The sequence below is a fragment of the Aquarana catesbeiana genome, linkage group LG03, assembly GCF_042186555.1.
Source record: "Aquarana catesbeiana isolate 2022-GZ linkage group LG03, ASM4218655v1, whole genome shotgun sequence".
Taxonomy (NCBI): domain Eukaryota; kingdom Metazoa; phylum Chordata; class Amphibia; order Anura; family Ranidae; genus Aquarana; species Aquarana catesbeiana.
Window position 1 is genome coordinate 555,312,317 of NC_133326.1, and position 16,669 is coordinate 555,328,985.

General features: G+C 42.9%; 1 protein-coding gene across 1 annotated transcript in view; it reads left to right on the forward strand.

Moving 5' to 3' along the window:
* The window catches only part of CAPRIN2 (caprin family member 2), a 108,691-nt gene that overhangs the window by 50,593 nt on the left and 41,429 nt on the right, over positions 1–16,669 (forward strand). Inside the window, exons 3-8 of the mRNA XM_073623595.1 lie at positions 4,123–4,209; positions 6,341–6,579; positions 7,274–7,356; positions 7,992–8,153; positions 8,875–8,918; positions 9,324–9,581. Of these exons, the coding sequence (XP_073479696.1) occupies positions 4,123–4,209; positions 6,341–6,579; positions 7,274–7,356; positions 7,992–8,153; positions 8,875–8,918; positions 9,324–9,581 (873 nt within the window). The remainder of the gene's footprint in view (positions 1–4,122; positions 4,210–6,340; positions 6,580–7,273; positions 7,357–7,991; positions 8,154–8,874; positions 8,919–9,323; positions 9,582–16,669) is intronic.

A 16,669-nucleotide genomic window follows, 5' to 3' on the forward strand; every position in this document is an offset into this window, starting at 1 on the left:
GTTCCCCCTCTACGCCCTGGCAGTAGTTTTTTTAATTTGGAGGCTAATAAAACAAAGTGAAGGAGCTTGAACTGGTTTTTAGTGCCTCTTGGTTAACGGGGCCATCCAGGGATCTCTGGTAAGACTAACTCCAACTAGTGTGTGTGTGTGTGTGTGTGTGTGTGTGTGTATATGTATGTGTGTATTGCAAAAGTATTTAGTCAGCCACCAATTGTGCAAGTTCTCTCACTTAAAGATGAGGCCTGTAATTGTCGTCATAAGTATACCACAACAAAATGTGGAAACAAATCCAGACAATCACATTGTCTATCTGATTTGGAAAGAATTTATTTGCAAATTATGGTGGAAAATATGTATTTGGTCAATATCAAAAGTTCATCTCAATACTTTGTTATATATCCTTTGTTGGCAATGACAGAGGTCAAACGTTTTGTGTAAGCCTTCACAAGGTTGTCACACACTGTTGCTTTGTTGGCCCATTCCTCCATGCAGATCTCCTCTAGAGCAGTGATGTTTTGGGGCTGCCGCTGGGCCACACGGACTTTCAACTCCCTCCAAAGGTTTTCTATTGGGTTGAGCTCTGGAGACTGGCTAGGCCACTCCAGGACCTTGAAATGCTTCTTACGAAGCCACTCCTTCGTTGCCTGCAGGTGTGTATTTGGGATCATTGTCATGCTGAAAGACCCAGCCACTTCATCTTCAATGCCCTTGCTGATGGGAGGAGGTTTGCACTCAAAATCTCACGATACATAGCCCCATTCATTCATTTCCTGTACATGATTTTGACCCCACGGGGTGAGATCTTGTGTGGAGCCCCAGATCGAGGGAGATTATCAGTGGTTTTGTATGTCTTCCGTTTTCTAATTATTGCTCCTACAGTTGATTTCTTCACACCAAGCTGCTTGCCTATTGCAGATTCAGTCTTCCCAGCCTGGTGCAGGTCTACAATTTTGTTTCTGGTGTCCTTCGACAGCTCTTTGGTCTTCACCATAATGGAGTTTGGAGTGTAACTGTTTGAGGTTGTGGACAGTTGTCTTTTATACTGTTAAGTTCAAACAGGTGCCATTAATACAGGTAATGAGTGGAGGACAGAGGAGCCTCTTGAAGATACAGGTCTGTGATAGCCTTAAATCTTGCATGTTTGTAGGTGACCAAATACTTATTTTTCCACCATAATTTGCAAATTCTTTCCAAAATCAGACTGTCTGGATTTGCTTCCACATTTTGTCTCTCATAGTTGAGAAATACCTATGATTACAGGCCTCATCTTAAGTGGGAGAACTTGCACAATTGGTGGCTGACTACTTTTTTGCCCCACTGTGTATATATATTTAAAAAAATACTTTGCACCAAAAGCAGCCCAACACTGGGCATGTCCACCAGATATGGAGACGTTCTGGTGGGCTGGCATCCTCTAAAACAGGGGTCTCTAAACTGCAGCCCAGGGCCTGAATGAGGCCCTTAGCTTGCCTTTTTACCCTGTCTTTGGGGCACGTTAACTTCCACTGATACAAGACACTATTTCTCCCATTGACATCAACAATGGGGTACTAGGTCTCCCACTGACGCCAGTGATGCACATTCTGTCCCCCCTAAAGTCTGGAGGAGAGTAAACTGGCTTTTTGGAAAGTTTGGAGACCCCTGCTCTAAAACCCAGGCAACATATGAGCAAGCTTGGAGTCTACTAAATACTTCTGAAGAAGTGCACAAAACGTCACGTAGCCATTGCAGGGCCCGACAGCAGGCATTTTTATCTATTGCTGCAGCATGTTTTTATTTTTTTGGTTGAGTATAGCGAGATGAATTGTGCTAATTGGGATACTGTTTTCCTTGGATATACTTTAACTCGTGTGTGTGTGTATTAACCCCCCCCCCTTACTTTTAGATAAAGCCTACCATGTTTTTGTACCTCAAGCCGTGGTTGACCCTTCACTTTTATTTTGCTTTCCGGGGGCACTCTTGTCCCCACCAAAATCCTTTTCAGTTTTTTTTTTTTTTTTTTTTGCAATTGGGCAGGTATCCTGTTTAAGACGAATCGGCTGGTACTCTAACTTGGTTGAGAGTGGATACTAGGACTATTTTTATCTTGTGGTTACTAAATACCACCTACCTAATGAGCACCTTGTAAGGTGATTCAAGAGTGGAAACATTTAATAGTGCAAGTGATGACCATGGACCACACAGCTTGCCAGTCTTCTGCTTTGTGGGGCCTGAAGTCCTCGTCCCCACCATGTCGTCAGGCCTGCCACCAGGGGGGTACAGGCAGTACTCCTGCAAGGGGCCTGAGCGTCCCAAGGGGCCCGCCTGCCCCCCCCCCCGCTACAGAGAGGGAGAAGGGAGCATATACACATTCTGTTGCTGATATAACATCCAGCACAGCCAGGGATGGACGAGCAAGCCAGCTGGATGTCCACTGTGCAACCAGGACAAGAGATTTCACCTGTCAGCTCAGAGCTGCGATGTCTGGTATGGGTGGGACTACTACCCATACCCACCCCCTTTGTCAAGCAACCAGTGTATAGGGGAAGAGGCATTTGTACATTGCTGGCTGGGGAAAAGGTACCAAGGCAGGGTTTTTTCAGCTTTCAGTTTCTGCAGTAGTTGAAAGTGGGGGTAGAGCAGCTCTCCCACGGCTTCAACAGCCTCCCTGCTCTGCACCACTATCCTTATCTCCTATCTGGTCAGGGAGTTCAGAAGCAGAAAAGCAGTGTACAGAAAAGTTCTTTTATAAAGGTATTCACGTGGAGGATGGTGAAGCTTTGGGGGAAGGGAAGATGAAGGGAGAGATGTGTATTGCTGAGGTTGCAACGGAGGTGCAGTATTTGGATGTACATGGATGAATGTACTCGTGTATAAGGTTCAAGAGAACACTAGGTACAAACATACACCAGAACCAACCTTCCTGTACATAATGCATGCCAGAACCCACCTTCCTGTACATACTGCACTCCAGAATCCTGTACTCTAGCTAGCACTCTCCTGAACCCTGCACCCAATGCATAATGCACTCCAGAACCCTTCACTCTGTTCCCAGAACTCGCCTGACCCCTACACTTTGTACCACACTTTCCTGAACTCTGTACGTAAGTGTTAGCAGAATAGACTGATCTGCATATAATGGACAAAATGGTGTCTGTGTATAAGACCAGTCTGTACCCTAATGACACTGTACTGTATCGGAGTTGGGGTTTGCTTTGCGGTTGGTAGGACGGTTGGGGGGGGGGGGGGGGATACCAAAATGCATACTTGCCTTGGTAAACAAAATTTCTTGCACTGGCCCTGCCTATCCACAACCAGCATCATCCATCCAGTCTCCACAATGTATCCACATCCAGCACCATCCATCTATCCATTCCTCCAGTCTCCACAATATGGGCGGATTCAGTGGGATGGCCAGTGGGGAGGCCCTGGGGAATGTTGGTGATCAGGCCCCAGGGGGCCCAGGCCTAAAGCTGTGTAAGGGGCCCCAAAATTTCTGATGGCTGCTCTGCAAGTCATGTAAGCATGCACGGAGGGGGAAATCGGTTAAGTTGAGATTTATCTATAGAGATGAGTTTAGGCGCCGGGGAGGTGTAGCGGCATGTGTCTGTAGATAGTGTAGTAGGCCAGTCTGTCCTGAAGGTGTGACCTGATCCAGTGCCTGACCTGGGTATATTGGAACAGTTCCAAGGGGAAACCTTAAATTAGTCCTGAAGAACCACCCAGGACCAGACGGGCCCCGTTCTATGAAGGAATGGATTGGTGAATTTGTGTGGTCCACCAAAAGGAGGACAGTGATTTTAAACCTAGTAGAAAAAGGCATTGCCTATGACTAAGGGAAGTTGCTAGACTATTTTAAGGAGTACCAGACTCTTAAGGTTGGTTTCATTAAAGCGCGGCAGTTAGGGGGGAGTCTATGGTTTGGATTTTGTTTTTGGAGGGTGATTTTTATTTCCCTCCTGCTTTCAAGTAAATCTTAAACACCATTTTTGTCTTTTGGATATTGAGTTGTGTTGGCTGCTTCAGTTAGTACTTGGGTGTGATGGAACCACAAATCTTGAGTGCAGTAAAAAAACATATTAAACCCTCCTACATAGCAAGGACCATAAATGACTGGTCTCTGCTCTGGGGTTTGTCTTTCAGGAAGCAGTGCAGAAATATGAAGAGGTGCTTCACAACTTGGAATTTGCTAAGGAGCTCCAAAAGACCTTTTCTGCTCTCAACCAAGATGTAAGTAGCTTTTATTTATGAGCATGCACCTTGTTGCTTCTGATCTTCATTTTCTGTCCGTTCACTTGCTCCAGCAGTAACAGTTGTCATTGCTCAGGGTAGACACCTTGATGGTGGCAGTGGTGCAACATGCTTGCACAATAAATCGGCATGGCCCATTGTCTGCACTAGAAGCAAAAGTCTGGATTTCAATGAAGAACAGAAGCACAGTTTGATATATGGATAGTTCATCATATTACCAGAAGTTCCTGAAAAGGGACCTTCATTTTTTAATACTTAAATCTGACTTGAAATTAAGTGTTTGGGTTTACATCCATTTTAAAATGGCTTATCTCTGTAAGAGGTTTTCATGTTCGTGGGTCCAGTGGTTGGAAATTTTCCTCCCCATTTCAAATTTCTCTAAGTGGGTCAGATGGCAACACTTTCACTTCCTGACTCAAACTATTCAAAACTTTAAAACTATCAGTCAAGCTTCATACCAGTAAATACAATACAGTAAATTGATATTTTAAACAGCCCTTACAAGTGTGATTTATTGTCAAATATCCCTGGCTTCAGTGCACTTACAGTAGATGTAAAACGGGCATCAAACTCTTTCATCATGGGTGGCATCAGCACAATAGTTGCACTTAAAGGGCCAGTTGTATCTTTAAGACTAGATATCCAGAGCACGTTCCCATGGTTAGAAGCTGGCCCCCCATCCTCCCTTACATCAGTGACCCCCCCCCCCTTTTTTTTATCTTGAGCTGCTACCTGGAAGAAGTTCTGTTCTTTCTGCTGCCTGCTGAGATGGGGTCAGAGACCAGCTTCTCTGTTGCTGCAGGAGAGGTGCAAGGGCCACATGAAATGGCCTGGAGGGCCGGATTTGGCCTGCGGGCCTTGTGTTTGACACATGATTTAAAGTCATGCCCCTACACAACACACCCCTATAAAAATGCTAGATTTGAGATGTAAAAAAATCTGATTACCAAATGTTTTCCACCTGTAATAGGATCGGTATAATTTAATTAAAAACTGAAAACTTTAAAGGGGGAGAAAACTTACAATAAAGTGGTTGCACAAATATGCACATCCTTAATACTATGACACCTTTTATGATTGACAGCAGCCTTTTTCAGGTAGGCGTTTAGCATGGCACAACTTGCCTTGGAAGCCTTTGTCCGCTTTACTCTGAAAAAGCGCTCCAAATTTTATTCAGGTGCAGGCACCGGCTGGGCCATCCCTAAACTTGTCTATAAGAAAGGATCAAAGGAATCTAATTTTTGGCATCAGTCGGGAGTAAGGTACAAAGTTTCTAACACATTAGTTATACCATGCAACACAGTGAAGATGGTCATTAAGTGCAGAAAATATGGCACAATAGAACTTTTTAGCTATAATTCCAGAAAGTATGTTTGGCGCAAAACTGCACATCGCCAAAAAACATACCCGCAGTGAAGCATGGTGGCAGAATTATGCTTTTGGGGCTGCTTTTGTTGAGCTGTACTTTGGCTTTATTCAAGGTAGAGGGACAAGAACTATTCCACTTGCCAGTCAATAAAAATAAAAACCCCCTCATGCCTCTGCTTAAAAGCGCTGATCAAGAGGAATTTTTCAGCATGACAACCCAAAGCGTACCTCTAAATTGGCTTCAGCAGAATATCTGTTTTGAAATTTTCCCAGACTTGATTCATATTGAAAATCTGGGGTGACTTGAGGAGGGTTGTGCATAAGAGATGCCCTCACAATCTGAGTGCTTTTGCAAGGAAGGATGGGCAAATATATTCCTAAGGCATGATGTGCCATGCTGAAACTCTTACCCCAAGACTGGTCATAAAACCAAAAGGTGCTTCAAAAAAGTATTCAAGGGGGTGCATTTTTTTCTCTACAAGGGGAAATGTTTTTTGAATTCTAGTTCACTCTTTTTACATGTGGGGAAATTATTTTATCTCAATCCTAGCATTTTTACAGGGGTGTGTAATATTGACTGTATTTGTGTCCTGGACTACCCCCTGCATGTCCAAAGTGGCACTAAAATCTGTCTTTACCTATAGCTGTCAAACATGCAGTGTGAATTTCAGCCTGTCTGGGCCTGCCCCAGGTCTTGTAGGACCCAAGCACCACTGCATAAGTCATTTTTGGACTTTTTCAGCTGATTAAAGCCCAGAAAAAATCACTGAGGCGAGAGCAAGTCCAAAGGCTTGAAGCAGAAAAGAAGCGGCTGCATAGAGTCCTGCAGATCCAGTACTTGCTGCAGTCTTTCTCTCAGGATCACGTCCAGGGGGACTTTAAGGATGGACTCAATGGAGCCATGCACCTCTCTTTCAAGGAACAGGATTATCTTACCAAGTTTGCGAAGCTGATCTGCCACAAGCGGTTCAAACACATGAGGTAAAATTTGCAAGCTGATTTTTCCACCTGTAAAAGGGTTAGTGATATTGGGACATCTTAGAAATTGTGGACAGCAGGCTGGGAGAAGGGGCCACCAGACAATGTTTCATGATTTTAATGCATTTTATTTTTTTAAATGCAGGAGAAATTATGACTTTTTTTTTTTTATATCCAGATATATGTGCTTATTTTCTTCGCTGAAACCTAGGTGTTTCTACAGGCTTTACTATGTGAGGAGACAAACTGAACATAAAGGGCACCTAATGGTGCTAGTCATTCAGTTTAGAGGTTTAAGACTAGACTTGTTCTAGCCAAGGGTTTTTATTTCCTATTTAGAGCTGATGGGCTTGCCTAACCTTATGTAGGATCATTTTCAGCTCTCAAGTTAGTGATTGTAAGAACTGTAAGGGTGGCCATAAATGGATCGAAATTGGGCCAATTCAGCAGTGACTGGCTAAATTTCATTCCATGTATGGGCAGGCTGGTTGTACAAAAGTTAATCGACTTCTGTACAATGCTCAGGGTTTTTTCAAATGTATTAGTGCTGCCAGCTATAGCCTGTGGCACTGATTAGTGTAGTACCACGGTGTGTGGATGGGGAAATCCGATTGTGTGGCCAGCTTTACGTTTTTGCTGAAAACCAGGTGAAATTGGCCACCAGTCACTTGCATGTTTAATGTTTTTGTTTTCTCAGTCTAGAAGATGAGATGGATCAGTCAGCTGGCTACTTCTGGAATCTGCTAGAGGGCAATGAGAAAACAGTGGCTGGAACCACCTGTAAGTTTACTGCTAAAGCCTTGTAAGTCTTCATATGAGGAACCATTATGTGAGGGCACTGCCTCTCAAACCATTAACTTGGTGTATTAAAAGTCAAGATGTGTTTGGCTTTGACTAGATGAGTAAGGTTTAACGGCCCATCAGGGTTAAATCCTCATCTGTATCCCTGCTGGAAAGGCTTGCCCACTTTGTCCTAAAAAGATGGAAAAGGACTTGTAATATTGCAGGCATTGACACCTGGAAAAAGGTGTGGGTTTTTATATTTTGTCTTATGTGGCAGAAGGATCTCCAAATTGGCAAGACTTGGAAAAATAATGCGAGTTGCCATGCTACAGGACTCGTCTGTCTTTTCTGCATAGTAAGCCATTGACTCATATTAGAATGCAGTAAAGTCCTGTTGGTACTCCTGACTTGGCAATTTTTGTTGGTTGGTATTGTGGTGCAAGGGACATTTCATTTGACATAATCTACCCAAGAGTGTATATCTAAAGGGGTCACCTTGCCTAGCTGTTAAAATCTGTGGTGACCTTTGCAGTAGATACAAACTTCAGATACAACTCTTCAGTATAGTGTCTTTTTAATACCTAAAATTCACTACCCTCCTGGTAGGCATAACCTGTTTACTCTTAACCTAGATAAACATTTGAAAGACCTCATTGCCAGAATGTTGGATTGTGGCTACTTTGAAAATGTCCCTAATCCTCCTCCAGAGAAGAAGCCAGAGGTTTTGCCTGAGATGCCACTGAAAACTGAGATTCCCAAAGTGACAAAGTTAGTTGAGATAGTGAGAGCGCAAGGTATGCATGTTTAAGGTTTTTGTCAAACATACATTACATGACCGGATAAACAGAATAAAATGTCAATTTGCAAATCCCTGTCACATTGCATAGCTTAACAAGGTGGTCCACACCACTGTTTCTAGTGGGCAAGGCTTCTCAATGGACAAATCTGTCCCGTTTTCTTTGCAATATCAGCACCATGGTGCATTCAACATGCAATGCACCACACCACCAATCATGACTTTTTGGTATTGTCCAGTAAAATGCCTGTTTCAGCAAAATGCAGATGTACAGCCAGCATACTGTATATCTTTCACTGCCAGACTCAAACTTTGAGAAGATATTTTGCTGCCACTGCTGTAATCTGCTCTAATTTCTCTAACTCTTTAAGGCTATACCTGGTTATACTAGTAGAATTTAATTCCAAATTTTATTAAAACTGTAAAAATGTATTGGGACGTTTGATTTTTCTAATCAGTAGTGGGGTCAAATTATGATGTTTGGCCATAATGACAAACTTTTTTTTAAAGGAGATGGCTCCCCCCCACCCCCCCGCTCTGTGGTTTTTGTTTGAAAGTCTATTTGTTCAACAGCCAAATAGTTACACCTGAAAAATCAAAAGTACTTATGAATAACATTGGTCAAGTCAACGTGTGTCCTGAGAATTTTCACATGAATGTTCAAAAATCTAGTGTATGTAACCTAAACTAGGAAATTAATTCAAAGTCTGTCTTTTTAGAGTCATTTGTGGAGTGTGTGAAACCTGACCGTGACTGTCGAGAGGTAAGGTTCCATCACTTTAATGAGAAGTTGTTTGACTTGTTCTTGTATGGTCAAGCTTGGAGGATACTAAAGCAGAATTCTAGGCACAAATTGGTTAATTATATGTTCCAACTGTTCGTTTTTGTCCTAATAGCTGCAAACTGAGTGAAGTCATCCTCCCATGAGCACAACAAACTACTTTCTCGTTCTGAAATCATGGTAGCTGTTTTTAGCTAGTGGAAGCATGGTTACAGCAAAATGTCTGGCCATCTTTGCACTTGGGAGAAAAACACGACTAGTCTTTTGTCACCTAAGTTAAAAAAATAAGTGTAGACTTTCTCTTGTGGAATTTCAGGACCTGATTGTTTTTTTTTTTTTTTTTTTTGGCTCTAAGCAGAGGTTTAACTCTGACCTTCCACTTTCCAGCTTTCTATTAGGCCCACTGTGCTGAGAGCTAATCAGATGAGGCCCACAGAAGTGCAGAAAACAGAGGATGTCAAATGCATAAAACCAGAAGCCATAAAAGCTTGGCCAGCAGCTACAATGGTAAAACTGCCAGAGCCAAAGAGGTGGCAGACCCCTCCTTCGCTGACTACACTCACTAAACCCTGGCAGGGGCCAGTGAGCACCCCTCAACCTGAAGCTCTGCCTTTAAAGATAAGTGAACCAGAACCACCAAAGGAGGTAAATTTAACTTTTCAAATAGCTTTCCTTTCTACCAGTAAAATGTGATGAATATGCTAAACCTACCCAAAGGAGATGGCTTCAAATCTATTTACCAAAGTTTAATCTTGATAAAAACAATTGGCAGCTTTCCTAGGGTAGCAATTTATAATGGACTTTCATAATCTTTGTAGTCAGGAGTATGGTTGCATTATTGGTGACCAGTGGCAGCCGGTGGTATAGCTTTTGGGGAGCGGCAAACCATGCACAGCCACACTATCCCCCTCGGCATCATGGCACTGTGCTCGCCGTACGTCTCCTCCCTCAGCCAATAGGGTAGCCTCTCCTTTTGGCTAGTCGGGAACCTGGTCTCAGGACCTGCTTTCTGATTGGTCAGGAGGCAGTAACAGTGTGACGATGGCGAATTTTCATTTGCTATTGTCCCACAACTGGGTGGGCTTCAGATGCTGTGCTTTGCACCCCGAGCCCACCCTTTTTTTGAAGCCTAAATTGGATAGAAGTCTACACACCCCTGTTAAAATGAAAATGTCAGGTTTCTGTGATGTAAAAAATGGACAAAGCTATATTTCGGAACTTTTTCCACCTTTTTTTTAATGTGACCTATAAACTGTACACCTCCAATTGAAAACCAAACATCTTTTTTTTTGGGGGGGGGGGGGGGGGGAAGCAGTAAAAATGACTTATAATGGTTGCATAAGTGTGCACATCCTCTTAAAACTGGGGATGTAGCTGAATTAAGCAATTGCATTCAAACTCATGGTAAATAGGAGTCAGTACACACCTGCCATCATTTTAAAGTGCCTCGGATTTACCCCAAATAAAGTTCAGCTGTTCTAGTAGGTATTTCCAGACATTTTCTTGCATCCTACAGCAAAACCCATGGTCCGCAGAGAGCTTCCAAAGCATCAGAGGGATCTCATTGTTAAAAAGGTATCAGTCAGGAGAAGGGTACCAAAGAGCTTCCAAGGCATTAGATATACGATAGAACACAGAAGTGGAGAAAATATGGCACAACAGCGACATTACAAAGAACTGGACTTCCCTCCAAAATTGATGAAAAGATGAGGAGAAAACTAGTCAGGGAGGCTGGCAAGAGGCCTACAGCAACATTAAAGGATCTGCAGGAATATCTGGTAAGTACTGGCTATGTGGTACATGTGACAACAAAATCCCACATTCTTCATATGTCTGTGCTTTGGGGTAGAGTGGCAAGACTAAAGCCTTTTCTCATGAAAAGCATCCAAGCCTGGCTACATTTTGCAAAAACACATCTGAAGTCTGCCAAAAACATGTGGGAAGATATGTTATGGTCTGATGAAACCAAGGTTGACCTTTTTGGCCATAATTCAAAGATATGTTTGGCGCAAATATACTGCACATCACTAAAAATACCCACAGTGAAGCATGGTGGTGGCAGAATCATGCTTTGGGGCTCTTTTTCTTCAGCTGGAACAGGGGCCTTAGTCAAAGTAGAGTGAATTATGAACCGTTCCAAATACCAGTCAATATTGGTACAAATCCTTCAGGCTTCTGCTAAACCAAAAGGAATGGCTTCACCAGAAGATTAAAGTTTTGGAATGGCCCAGGCAGAGCCCATACCTGAATCCGATTTGAAAATCTGTGGGGAGATCTGAAGAGGGCTGTGCACAGCAGATTCCCTTCGCAATCTGACAGATTTGAAGTGTTTTTGCAAAGAGTGGGCAAATATCACCAAGTCGACATGTGCCATCCTGATACTCATACCCAAAAAGACTGAGTGCTGTAATACAATCAAAAGGTGCTTCAACAAAGTGTGCAACCTTCATTTTTATTAAAAGTGGAAAATTCTGAAATGACTTGTGTGTTTTTTTTTTTTTACATCACAGAAACCTAACATTTTAACAGGGGCGTGTAGACTTTTTACACTGTATTGGAGCCTCTGGTTATAATCATGTGCTTCAAAAAAAAAAAAAACCCATTGGGATCCATGCATGTAGATTAAAGGGCTGGATGCATGGATAGTGAGGTGGTGCCCGTGCGCCTTTTATGGATGGGCCGCCACAATTGGTGACTATGAAAAGCATGTTCAGTTGTGATGGTGGGTGTTTTTTCTCCTTTTTTTTTTTTTTTTTTTATTTCAGGAAGCAGGTGAAGCTGTTCTAATGAATTGTGGTGAAGAACTCAAGTTAGCAAATTGCTCTTTATGTAGCATCCTGTAGTGTGCTACTATGTTAGTGTAGGCAAACTTAAGTTATAACTCATGCTTTGTAAGCCAGAAATTGGGTCAGGATTACTGCAGGTCAGTCTGGATGGCTCCAGAGGGCAGGTCTCTGGTACCTCCCCCCTGGATTTTAAAATTTGGAAAATCTTCTAGAAGTTGGTCGGTGGAGGCAAGGAGAGACTGATCTGCTTTCTTGAGGGAATGTGGCCAATCCCCTAGCTCAGCCCTTAAAGCTGAGTTCCACACAAAATGGACTTTTTTTTTTTTCCCTCCTAGGCCTGTTGGTCTTGGGGGGGGGTGGGGGGGTTTGTCTCTGCCACAAGGCTAGTCTCTGCTCGGGCTAGCTTTGGATGTTCGTATCAGCGTCTTGGTTTGAGGAGGAAGTAAAGGACGGTGTACATTAGCACACCCAGGGATTCATAAAGGGAGACTGCCACAGGTAGCAAGCTTTCAGGACGGCCTTGGGTTTAACCCTTCCTATCCCTCGCCCTGGAAGATCTTCAGAGCAGCTAGGTGGGATGGTAGTTCCTGCAGGCAGAGCTGGATGGATGTTCCACAAATGGAAACTAAAATCTAGTTAACACTTTAAGAAAATTATAGCAGCTTTAACTTTTGGGTTAAAGCTTTTGCGTAAATGAAAGATGACCATTATAAGCACCCATCAGAGTTAAATTGGTTGTAAAGGTGAGTTTTTTTTTTTTTTCCTTTTTAAAGGGTTATGAAGGGCAGGAGAAAATGCCTTCATATGTCCCCAAATTAAAAATGAGTGGACTTTCTCAGTACCCAATAATTGCAAGTTAAAGTGATTTTGTTATGTTTGTAATTTGAAAAAAATAAAAATCATACTTGCCTCCACAGTTTGTTTTGCAGTGTGGCCCCGAACCTAGTCTTCTGGGGTGCCCCGGCAGCCTTTACGGCTGCTCCTCGCATCGGTAAACCCCCTGGGGGTTACCTTGCGGGCGGGCTCCCGAGTCCAGCATTTGCGTCCATAGACACAGAATGCTGGACTCGGCCCCGGCGACTGCGTCATTGGATTTGATTGACAGCAGCGGGAGCCAATGACTGCGCTGCTATCAATCTGTCCAATCAAGAGCTGAGATCCCCGGGCAGAGAAGGTGAGCGCGTCTCCGCCCAGGGAGCGAACGGCTCAGGTGAGTGGGGTTTTTGCACCATAGGATGCTTTAAGGTGAAAAAACAGGAGGGTTTACAACTATACATCTGCACTGACAAATTTTGTTTGTTTCATTCGCTTTTTTCAGAAATTTGGAATTTCCAAAAAACAAATTCGGAACTAAATGAATTGCACATGTCTATTTACAACCCCTTTTTTAAATATAAAACATACTTTTTTTTGGTACAAAATTATATAAAAGTATCCAAGTATAAATTTAGCATTTAAAACATTGGTCTCATTATGGGGTCAAGTAGTATTGAACAGACAGTTGCATGTTACACTGATGTTTGGTACCCTGCAAGATAGCAGGTAAGGGATAAATAATCCTCACTGAACGATAGGTCCTCTACATCAGTGGTTCTCAACCTCGGTCCTCAAGTACCCTTAAAAGGCCATGTTTTCTGGGTTTCTTAGATAATATAGCTGTCCAAAATTCCAAGCCGTTGACTGATTTAACCGTTTCATGACTAAGTTAAAAGCCGTATTTTTTGCTAGAAAATTACTTAGAACCCCCAAACATGATAGATAGATAGATAGATAGATAGATAGATAGATAGATAGATAGATAGATAGATAGATAGATAGATAGATAGATAGATAGATAGATAGATAGATAGATAGATAGATAGATAGATAGATAGATAGATAGATAGATAGATAGATAGATAGATAGATAGATAGATAGATAGATAGATAGATAGATAGATAGATAGATAGATAGATAGATAGATAGATAGATAGATAGATATTTTTAGTAGAGAATAAAATGGAGATTGTTGCAATATTTTATATCACACAGTATTTGTGCAGCTGTGTTTTAAACGCAAATTTTTGGGAAAAGGGACACTTTCAAGAATTTTTAAAAATATCCAAACAGTAGTTACCCCAATTTTTTTGTATAATGTGAAAGATGTTACGCCAAGTAAATAGGTACCAAACATGTCACGCTTTATAATTGCACGCACTCGTGGAATGGCGACCAACTACGGTACCTAAGAATTTCCATAGGCGACGCTTTAAAAACATTTTCGCGGTTACCAGGTTAGAGGAGGTCTAGTGCTAGAATTATTGCTCTCGCTCTGACGATCACAGCGATACCTCACATGTGTGATTTGAACACCGTTTACATATGCGGGCACAACTTCCGTATGCGTTTTCTTTGCTGCGGGAGCTCGCGGGGACGGGGGCGCTTTAAAAAAAAGTTTTTTCTTATTTATTTTATAAATTGTGTTTAAAAAAAAAATTTTTGATCACTTTTATTGCTGTCACAAGGAATGTAAACATCCCTTGTGACAGTAATAGGTGGTGACAGGTACTCTTATGGAGGGATCGGGGGTCTAAAAGACCCCCGATCCCTCCTTTGCACTTCAAAGTATTCAGATCGAAGACAGCGATTCGAAATACTGTTTATTTTAAAACCGGCACCATTGGCAGCCGAGTAAACGGCAAGTGATGTCATGACGTCACTTCCGTGTTTACAATTGGGGGGGCTGGAACGAAGCCACCCACGGCTTTGTTCCAGCCTGCCCCCAGCCGCCGGAGGCAGCCGATTGGTCACCGGGCCTCCCAATCGAACGGGAGGCCTGTTAAGAGCGGCGGGAGGGGAACGTCCCCTCCCGCTCCTCCGGTATAACAGCCGAGCAGCTTTTAGCCACATTGGTTGTTATACTCAGATGATCGCCCGCTCTAAACAACGGTACCGGGATGATGCTTGCAGCTGTGGGCATCATCCCGGTAAAACCCCAGAAAGCAGAGTACACACATCTGCATACGCTCGGCGGGAAGGGGTTAAAGCACCTGTGCAAAATAAAGGAAAACCTGAAAACATAGCCTGTTGGGGGTACTTAAGCACAGAAGTTAAGAACCACTGATCTACATTTGTTGTGGATAAAACCGCTTCTTCAGGAGGTTATACTGACCTGCTTTGCGCAGTATTGCACAGGGGTCTCTAACAACCATTTCTGAAGTACCCCGCCAGTGCTTGCCCCCTCAGCAAGCCATGTGCTACAGGGTCACCTGTGCAGGCACGCTCATGAATCAGACTGTCCATAGACACAACAGTGCTTCGGCCACAAATTTCCTTCTCACAGGATTTGACTGAAAGCAGAAGCCTATGGTTTCTGCTGCTGTCCCTCCTGTAAGAGGGAGAGCAGGAGCACTGCAGACAGGACAAAACTGGTTTGAGAGGATTTGGTAAGTGTGTTTTTTTTTTTTTTTTTTTATGCAGGGTATGCATCAAGGTAAAAAAAAAATGGGTTGGGTTTAGAAGCACCCCTAACTGCTACTTGTCTGGACCGTTTGGTTTGTTGAAAGGAAGTTTAAATAAACGTTTTGGCTGGATCATTGGGTATAAACACAAACATGCAGCCACCACATCTATGCTGTTTAATACCTTTTTTTTTTTTTTTTTTTTTTTTTTTTTTTTGGGGGGGGTGGGGGGTTAATACTGCTGTTTAACATTTCTCTCTAGATGGTAAAAATGGAAAAACTGACCCTAAACAATCGCCATTTTATATTCATGAAGCATTTCAGAGGTTAATGCACTTAGGAAAATGATGCCATGGCCGCCTGCGTATATCAAATTGGCACACTAGAATAGGGTAGAAAGGTAATTTCTTGCGTAGAATTCCTGCCTAACACTGCTCCCTGCTGAAACCACCCCCCGCCCCCTTTCCCTCATAGGAAGCCACTCCTGATGTCGCCGCCCCTGAAATTCCCAGCTGTTGTGTGTTGTCCTCTCCCTGCAGCAGCCACTGCCTGACAGGTGGTAACGTGACCAGAGTGGGCAAAGGCTTAACTGGAACCCTCAAGGCCTTTGTGCAAGAAACCATGAAGGGCCCTCCTGCCCCCCGCCCCCTCCCCTTTCCATCTGGGCTTCTAGTTCTGGGAAGGGTGTTCATGTAAACAGACTTTCCGGTTATCGGCTGTCTGAGTGGAATGGAGTGCCATTACCCAGCAAGACCGTCGGTACATTGTTTACATTGATCATCAGTGCTGCCTTTTCAGTGCCCATAAATGCCGCCTATCGGTGCTTATAGAAACAAAGTGACGGCAGAAGTCAGTATTCCATAGTCTGCCCATTTTTGTTTTTTAGTTTGTTTTTGTTTTTTTGGGGTTCGTTTTTCATTAACTTTGTTTATAGATCTAGGGGTTTATCACAAGCATGTTTGAAGCCATTTACTGTTGACAGTCTCACACCTCTGCTGGTAGCTTATTCTGAGCATCAACTACACTTTTCTCCAGTTTGAGGTAATGTCCCTGTGTTCTTGATTTCTTAAAAAAAAAAAAAAAAAAACTGCCTTCTTAAACTTTAGCCACCCCCTTGATGTATTGGTTTCAATCATTTCTCCCCTTTCCCTTTTCTCTAGACTGTACATATTTAAGTTCCTCCAGTCACTCAATGTTTTATCCCCCAAACCTTTAACAATTTGTTACCCATGTCTGGACTCAATCTTATCAGTATCCTTTTGCAAGGGAGGTCTCAGAACTGGACATGGCGTTCTAAAGATCTATATAGAGGAATCTGAACCACCTTCCTCCTGCTAGTGATTCCTCTAGTGATTCCTCTAGTGATGCATCCTAGAATTCTATTAGCTTTTCCCACTGCCTGGTCAGTTTTTGCTCATTTTGCAATTTGAAATCTGCAATCTGAAAGCACCCTCAAATCTTTTTGTAGTGCTGGCCAACACTGTACCCCCAATGTTGTACTATCTC